This window comes from Bombyx mori, chromosome 3, assembly GCF_030269925.1.
Source record: "Bombyx mori chromosome 3, ASM3026992v2".
NCBI classification, from domain to species: Eukaryota; Metazoa; Arthropoda; class Insecta; order Lepidoptera; family Bombycidae; genus Bombyx; species Bombyx mori.
Window position 1 is genome coordinate 2,485,339 of NC_085109.1, and position 9,629 is coordinate 2,494,967.

General features: G+C 37.3%; 1 protein-coding gene across 1 annotated transcript; it reads right to left on the reverse strand.

Annotated features, from left to right (window-relative positions):
• Positions 1-1,617: 1,617 nt before the first annotated feature.
• Positions 1,618-8,178, reverse strand: LOC101744256 (26S proteasome regulatory subunit 7). Its single transcript, XM_004923917.5, has 10 exons — positions 7,944-8,178; positions 7,829-7,866; positions 7,535-7,708; positions 6,776-6,915; positions 5,055-5,223; positions 4,648-4,780; positions 4,017-4,143; positions 3,831-3,927; positions 3,312-3,520; positions 1,618-3,094 (listed from the first exon to the last, which is right to left on the reverse strand). The coding sequence occupies exons 1-10, from the start codon at positions 8,014-8,016 to the stop codon at positions 2,950-2,952; spliced, it is 1,305 nt and encodes a 434-aa protein (XP_004923974.1). The 5' UTR covers positions 8,017-8,178; the 3' UTR covers positions 1,618-2,949.
• Between the last annotated feature and the right edge of the window lie 1,451 nt (positions 8,179-9,629).

Below are 9,629 nucleotides of genomic sequence, written 5' to 3' on the forward strand. Positions count from 1 at the left end.
AAATAAATAAAAAAATACAAAAGTGGGTAGGAACGATCGACACAGAATATTAAATCTAAGACAAGTGAACGCTGCGCGCGCTTCCAGCAAAAGTGATCCGAGGTGGCGTGATGTCCCCGCTGGTCGGTCGGTTGCCCCTCCAGATGACAAGTTGCCCCTCCAGATGACGTCACGAGTCCACGTGAGTGCTCGTCGTCAATGGCTCCGCCCATCGACTTTGACTTAAGAGGGAGTCGACTCTAATAATATATATATTAATTATTTGAGTATACTCTGCACGTTTAAAAAAATCATCCAAAACCTTTTGCTATTTTTTGCCTCTCTTCTGCTACTGCTGACAACATCAGAAGGACTCCCATTTTTGGCGTTTTGATAAAGCAGCTGGCATTTTAAATAAATTAAAACCCTCATTTAATTCATTCGATTTATTCTGTTCGCGCTTGATACATCCAGCACCGCGGCCTTGAGCTGACGTACAGCCGTGATGGATCGTGAATAAAGCGCTAAATGCATCGTGCATCGTGCATGGCCTTGGCGGGACGTACAGCAAGATGGATCGTGAATAAGGCGCTTTAGTATCTGTGAAAATGGACAAATGTGGGAAAATAAAACAAAGCCGTTCGACGTAACTTCCCGGCATCCTCCAAAAAGTTCACTGAAAAGGTCTCAGTAAATGACCACCACTTTACTGAGATTACATTCTCATCTCATCTCATTTCATGCCATGTTTCATATTAATCAACTTCATTTCGTTTTATATTACCTGTCTTTTTTCATATATAAAAAAATATATATGCACCTGAGGTTTAAGTCTTAATATAGTCTGTAGCTGCTGTTCTTACCTAAACGAATGAGTACTTCACCACAAAAACATACCTACATAATGTCGGTGCCTATCCGTAAATAAAACTTTCTGTATCCAGAACTCGGGACATCCGTTTATTAAGTATTAGCGGCCCGCTCCGGCTCCGCTCGGGTTTTTAACAAAAGTTTCAACCGTGTTTGACGTTGTTTTATTTTTTTAAATAAAAGAACACTTATTGCGGCATAACTATAATAGTTAGACATATGCTATAGCAACACTTTTTGTAAATAATAATGTGTTCTACAAAGTCGTAGTACATTATTTTATTCCATCATCAGTAGTTTTTGCAGGGCACTCGATGTAAAGAATATTTAAGGTATTTTTTTTACACCTTGGGTTACATTATTGGAGTAAGGATCCCTTTTTTTTTTCAAAAAAGATTATAGCCTGTCACTCGGGAACAGTGTAGCTTCCAAACAGTGAAAGAATTTTTGAAATCGGTTCAGTAGTTTCGGAGCCTATTCAATACAAACAAACAAATCTTTCCTCTTTATAATATTAGTATAGATATAGATTATAATAACTATAGAATATAACTACTGAACCATGCATTCCGATTGACTTGAAACTTGGTATCCATGTAGAAACTAATGTACTTAATGGATAGGCTAATATTTATATGAGTGTTGGACTCCCTACACCAGTTGCGGGGGCGTTAATGATGAGAATCTTTGTGGGGGTGAGAAATAATAATTGTAATTTTAAATGCACAGCGAAGCGGACGGGTGCAGCTAGTCATAAATAAAACTCAATTTCATTATTTTTTTATGTTTATTATCAAATTACATTCTTAATTTACAATTACATTTTTTCTGTTTGAACATACAACAAATTAATACAAATGTCTTATTGTATGAGTTTCTAGTAAGCGAACAGACACTAAAACAGTAATGAATACGAGAATAAGCTTTTGTGAGGAAATTCGAACATGTATAGATTAACTCGATTTTTAATGCAGAGCACATTTCATTTACTCTGTGGAATATTTGTCAAAAAAGGTTCAAGGTGACATTAAAATTACTTTCAGTATGTGTTTTCGAAATATGGTTTAAGAGTGACGCAACCCTAATAGCTTTTAATCCTACACAGATGCGGCCTTAGTTTAGAAATTGCCATATCGTCGCTGTCAAACCAAAATCTGCTATGTGCAAAAACTATTTTGAATTAACGAGTAAAAACATTTTCGCATACAATTTTATAACTCTCAGACACAGCCCACTGAGTTTCTCGCCGGATCTTCTCAGTGGGTCGCGTTTCCGATCCGGTGGTAGATTCTGCGAAGCACTGCTCTTGCTAGGGTTCGTGTTAGCAACGTCATCAGGTTTGAGCCCCGTGAGCTCACCTACTAGCCACGGTTACTCTATCAGCTTAGGAAAAAAAGAAATAATAATAAAAAAAAACACTATTTTATATGAAAGTGAATTTTTAAGAACTATATCAAATGAAAGCTATAGATAAATATTAAAGCTATAGGACACATAACAGATTTTTTTATACGGTAGATAGGGCTGTGAACTATACGAAAAAGTTAAAAAGAAAAATCCTCAAAAGTGCACATAGCAGATTTTTGGTTTGACAACGACGATATGCACTTTCGTAAGCGCGAACGAGCGCAGCCTCTTGACATATGACGTCATATGAGGCTAAGAGGAAAAAGGGCGACAATCTCGAAAGACTTCTCATCACCGGCAAAGTGGAAGGAAAGAGGCCTAGGGGGGCGTAGTCCCATGCGCTGGTCCGATCAGATTAAGACGACTTTCGAATCCAGCATCAATGTCGCTATCCACTGCGCGGAGGACAGAAGTGAATGGAGGAACAAACTAAAGTGCTCAGTAAAGGTCACGACCTTCAGAACTGAGGAATACGACGCACGGAGGAGAAGGCTAAGAGACGAACTAGTATGATGGAATTATTGGATTTTCTTTAGTGGATTTTTGCCATTTAAAATTTTACAACATTAATATTTTTTCAGTGCTTTTAAAACTAGCGAAAATTGAAGAAGTTTATTCTTATTTTGTATTAGTGCCCGAACTGCCTATACACTGTTCGCTCACACAAAAGCTCTGTATGTTTTTAGTGCACGATTAGTTGTAGGTCATGTATCTGGGTGTCGCTGAGAACTTGGCGTACGACTTGATGACTTTGTTGACGGCTTCGAGGAAGTCCTTCTCGGTGGCAACCTTGCGGCGGGCGCGGATCGCGAACATGCCCGCCTCCGTGCAAACAGACCTGGCAACATTAAATATATTAAAGTCTACGCAGCGAAATACTTAAAACTTGGCTTAAAGGTCGTCTAGATACCAGGCCATAAACTCAAAAAAAAAAAGTCTACGCAGCTTTTCTTTTTCTTTTTTTTTCCAAATCGCGAGTTAACAAATTTTGGACACAAAGGCTGATGATGATGATGATGATGATGATGATGATGATGATGATGAGTATTGCTGACCTGATCTCGGCGCCGGTGGAGTTGGGACAGAGCCTGGCGAGCAGGTCGAACCGGATGTCTCGCTCGACGCTCATGGAGCGCGCGTGGATGCGGAAGATGTGGGCGCGCCCCTCCAGGTCCGGCAGCCCGAACTCCACCTTGCGGTCCAGCCGCCCCGGCCGCATCAGCGCCGGGTCCAGCGTGTCGGGACGGTTCGTGGCCATCAGCACCTTCAATACAAAACCAGTTCCGTTATATTAGAAATAAAATAATCACTGTTCGAATACGTGCGAACATTTTTATTAATCATAACTATATTCTATGTACCTAATTTCCCTCATGTGATATGATATATTCTACACCAGAACTGTGGATAACAGCCGCGCTGCTTATTTTTGCAGAAATAGGCGGGGTGGTGGTACCTACCCGCGCGGACTCATAATTAGTCTTACCACCAGTAAACGTTGTACAAGTGTTATTTTTCGATGGAAATCACGATTTGATGACATATTGATTATTAGACATAAAACGCTGTATTACCTTAATATTGCCGCGAGGATCGAAGCCGTCCAACTGGTTGATCAGCTCCAACATCGTTCTCTGAACTTCATTATCGCCGCCAGCACCATCGTCGAACCTAACAAATTAATAAAAAAATTTCATTAATTAAATCGCAGTTTTGTTTCCAGAATAAAGACTGAACCCTTGTGGTAGTTATGTAGGTACCTGGCGCCACCTATAGCGTCGATTTCATCGAAGAATATAAGACAGGCCTTCTTGCTACGAGCCATTTCGAACAGTTCTCGCACCATCCGGGCCCCTTCGCCGACATATTTCTGCACTAATTCAGAACCTGTGAAATTTTAAATTTTGTTCAAATTCCATCATTTACCTTTTTTTATTGCTTAGATGGGTGGACGAGCTCACAGCCCACCTAGTGTTAAATCGTTACCGGAGCCCATAGACATATACAACGTAAATGCGCCAACTACCTTGAGATATAAGTTCTTAGATAGTTACAACGGCTGTCCCACCCTTCAAACTGAAACGCATTACTGCTTCACGGCAGAAATAGGCAGGGTGGTGGTACCTACCCGTGCGGACTCACAAGACATCCTACCACCAGTCATTACGCAAATTATAATTTTGCGGGTTTTTTATTACACGATATTATATCTTCACTGTGAAAGTCAATCGTGAACATTTGTCAAGAACGTATTTCATTAGAAAAATTGGTACCCGCCTGGGGGATTCGAACACCGATGCATCGCTACATACGAATGCACCGGACGTCTTATCCTTTAGGCCACGACGACTTTGAAATCTAATCTTAAAATGAATAGCTTGTAATACTCACCAATAACCCGAATGAAGCAGGCGTCCGTCCGGTTGGCGACGGCGCGAGCACACAGCGTCTTCCCGGTCCCGGGGGGGCCGAATAGCAACACTCCCTTCGGGGGCTCGATACCCAGCTTCACGAATTTCTCCGGCTAAAATCAGAAATGTTGAGCTAACAAACGTTAATAGAAGAAAAAGACAAACGGCAGTACTGGTCATAGACATTAGTTATGGTAGGCTGCTTTGTTAACTCATACTGGTAGGTCCAATCACCTCAAATATTCCCGCTTCTTTTATAGATTTTTTCTTTTAGCAATCTAATAGACGAATCGCCTGTATAATTCCAAAAGCCAGCCATTATGCAATGTACAATAAATGCAGTACAGATAAAGATATAGCATTTATATAGTTCTATGAACGACTTACATGCAACAGTGGTGTCTCAACAACTTCTCTTAGTTTTTCTATCTGCTCTTTACATCCACCCACGTCACTGTATGTTACATCAGGTTTCTCCTCGACCTGCATCATGGTGACCGTTGGATCTATTTTCGGAGGCAGGGGTATGTGGATCTGGTATTTATTACGATCCACACTGAAAAATCAAAAATAATGGTTCACTCATTTATAATTAAACATGACAATTAAATATGACGACGCTTGTAGCTGAATGTAAGTATTGTACTTTTTGACGAAGCGTGTTGCCGATAATAATATGTACTTTTAGGTTATTAAAATACCTTGCATTTTGATTTGTATAAATAAAATTATCTATGGTGTCAAAAACACCACTTCGATAAAGCGGCACGACACGAGAACCCTCTCATAGTGGCCGCCGGTAACTACATTCCCGATCCTGCGGACAGAATGGAAAGTAGTCGACGTCGCCCAAAACACGTCATCTCGGATCCTCCCGATCCACTAACAGTGCTTCTAGGTACTTCAAGCACCGGTCACCGTTCTCGTCGAACCCGTCGCTTGCGACGAAGGGTAAATTAACTCTCAGATATAGCCCACTGAGTTTCTCGCCGGATCTTCTCAGTGGGTCGCGATTCCGATCCGGTGGTAGATTCTGCGAAGCACGACTCTTGCTAGGGTTCGTGTTAGCATCGTCGTCAGGTTTGAGCCCCGTGAGCTCACCTACTAGTTACGGTTACGCTGGAATAGCCACTCCAAGCTACCTACCAGCTTAGGTAGGAAAAAAATAAATAAATAAATAAATAAATAATAATAATTAAAATACTTCATACATATAGTTTGGTACAACTTCGAAAACCATAACTTCTACTAATAAGCAATTTTTGAAATTTTCCTATAAATTACTTAAAATTTTATTCAATTTCTACTTCTAAAATTTTTAAGATTGTGCTGTAGCTAGAGTTATATCTTTAGTGGCTGACTTATTGTTATTAATTAAATCAATTAATGTACATAATATCCGGTGTATTTGTACTAAGTGGATAAATACAGTAAAGTAATAGAACATAAACCTATAATTTAATTATTTTCTATCTTTACATTATATCAACACATCTCCAGAGCTGTAGAACAAATTTCCGGCATTGTATCAATAATATATGATTGATGGTTTATATAACTTTAATCGAACACTAGGTCTTCCAAACTAGATGGAATTCAATATTATATGTTGTTCAAGAAATACCTTCAATGGTAAGCTACTGCCAATGAATTTGAAAAGCAATGAACAATTGTTTTAGGAGAGTTGTATCAGCAACATATTGATACTTAAAATAGGTTACTTTCTTGACTCTCCAGGATCCTAACTACCAAGGTTGGGGATAGTGCAATTCAATTCATACCATACATTATAAAAACCGATGACTGATTTAAACTGTAATACCAAAAAGTCAAGAGCCTAATGTCTCAGTTAGGATGAAACATATTATAACCTTAAAATATCTTACTGGTAATCACTTAATAATATTACAAATACACTTTCATTAACATATTGATATGTTACACATGTTTGGTATTTGTATCTAATACATTGAATAAAAAACTGCATAATATACAAACTACCAAAAGTGTTATCTGATCATTATTATTAAGTGTAGTATGTGTAGTAGTAGTAGTAAGTATCATGAAGTGTTATATGATAATGAAGACATTATTTACTTCAAACTTACCCAACCCTCATGCCTTCTTCAATATCAGTGGGTGCGACGGAGTCTTGTAAATCGACAACAAACTTTGCAAACTGCTTCACGTTAATTATGTATTTTGGATCATTCGAATCTGCATTAATGATTTTCGTACACCGTGCTACCTATTTAAAATGTTACAAATTTATATCAAATTGACCTTACAAATTATGAACGTTTCATTAGTACATGTGATTTTTTTTTTTAATTGTCCTGTACTGTGTAGCTTTGATAATGAACTTAAAATGCCAAAGATATTCTAATACAGGATTTCTTTTATTTAGGAATTTGACTAGAATGCAGTCTAATCCTTTACGACAGCAATCATATTTAATTCCAATTTAATGTCTGGGAGATTCACTTACACTGCTTTCTCGTGGGTTCCAGAGAAAGACACTAATAAGATAATTTGGTACCTACATGTCTTTGTGACTTGCAGTCCTGTAATGCTTGATACAAGTACAGAATGCAATTTATCTTGTAGGCTACAATAAATTCTAGATTTAGTAAAATCAACATCCTTAAATTATACTTATCTTCCCTATCACCACTATTTTACCTTATTTTAAAACAATTTAGAAATAAATACTCTTTATAAGACAGAACTTCAATACACTTAAGACTATTGGATAGTTGTTCAGAAACTAGCAACAGTCTAGATAAACTTAAATATAGGTTAACTGTTCATCTCCAAAAAAAAACTGTAGGAGTTGAGTGACCAGTTCAAGAATACACATACTGTACCTGTAGTGGTTGTTCATTCTGTAGTGTCTGTTTATCAGCTGCTAGATCCCACAAGGCTGGAGGAGCCAACCCTGTGTCTGACTCTTTGATGCCTGTCAGTTCATTAACCCTCTTCATTACTGTCTGAATTCCTTCTTCTACTTCCTTAATGATTTTTGTGTACTGTCCTTGGCCCTATGGGACGGCATACATTTTAATTCATCAGAAAACAAATAACTTCTAATTTGCCAGTCATTCATCTATGGATTTTTTCTTTGATTAAATGTATTTCAAAGGTTATAGACTATAACTTACGTATGACTTCAAAAGCGCAATATCACCCTCGTCGAGAGCTAAAAAATAAAGTAAGCAATTATTTTATCAATATAAAACATGTAGGTTAATGGTAGAAGTCATTCATAAAACTTACATTTTATTTCTTTTTCCGGCTCTTCTTTATCATCTTTCACTTTGCGCATATCATTCCCTAAATGGTCAGGCATTTTTAATATTTATTCCCACCAAGCGATTAATTTTACAATTCAGCATCCACAGCTCAACAGTCTTTGAAAATAAAGCAATCGACAAAAATCCAAATTGATTGTCAAGTCAATGTTTGCAATATCAATATTCTCCGTTTCACGAAAATGTCCACAAGGTTTTCAAGAAGAAACAAAAATAGGTATGATTTCATGAACATTGAAGTTTTTCTCAATTTTTATATTCTAATGTACTTCGAAATATATTTTTTGAGAAAGTATTTTTTTATTTTCGTTTCTATTTAATATTAATCATGAATCTCAGGATGTTCAATGATTTATATTATTCTGCGTAGTTAGAAATGTAAAAACCAGCATTGCCATATCGTTAATTTTTCTACGATGTTGTGTATTTTCACGGTGAAATATTTTATTTAACGACATTTTATTATTTTCTTTTTCCATAAAATAAGTAGCACTTGTATTTTTCTATCACTTTGAAAATATAATTACATACAATATAATATAAAAATTAATTTACTCACAAGTGTCCACAGTTGAATTAAAGAATCACAAAACTAAAAACGTCGTTGAAGCTCACAAAAAACATGTTTTAAAGAGTACGTTATAGGAATAAGCAATCTCAGCTTCTAGCTGTAATGTTTATATTCATTCAGATGCGTTTTATAAAAATGGAACATTACGAAATCATTATTTTATTTACATAAACGCTCTCTCTATTTATTTTATTTTGTGCCTACCTACTGCTAGTAATCTTATAAAGGGTCATACTAGCTTGACAAGACACACCTCACGGGTCTCGTTTGGTATTGTTTGTAGCCTCGACAAGTTTTGCTAGGCTTATCGAACGACAACAAGCGGACGGTAGGTGAATGGTGACTGGTGCTTCGAATGCCTTAAAGTACTGATAGTGGATAGGGAGAATCTGAAATGACATGTTTTGGAAGACGGTGACTGTTTACCGTTTGGTCATCTTGTGTACTCGCTGCAACAGTTTTTGTACATGACGATCGTCTTTTAATTGTGACACCACAAACATAACGAGACGCGTGTGTCGTCGTCGAGAAAAGGCGAAAAAGGGGAACTGTTTGTGAAATTTGTTCAAAGGCACCGACCAACTGAGCGAGGCGTATATATCACTTCCAAAGATGCGAAGACACCGCTGCTGGCTGCATTGCGATGTTTTTTTTTCACCGTGCGTCGCCGCTAGTAATGGGTAGTTCGATATATAGGGATGCCGCCACATATTTATTACGAACATAATAATATGAAATCATACTATTATGTTGATCTTATCGCAATTTCAATGTTGGTTTACCAAAAAAATGGATTATATACGCTATTTCTGCGGCTTATAGACACCACAACTTTAATACTACTGCCGACAAAAGACTACGATCATCAATACTCAGGCTACGATCATCATTCTTGGATACTTTTACTTAGAGCTTGCTGGCAACTCCAATAAAGAACAATGATGACAAGCATTTTAAAGATACCATAAAGATATTTTTTCTTTTGCTTCATTCACTTCTAAAATAGGCAAAAGGAACTAAGACTTTAATTGAAGTAATAAGTGAAGTGAAATTTAATAAACTTAGTAAGACAATGGGAAT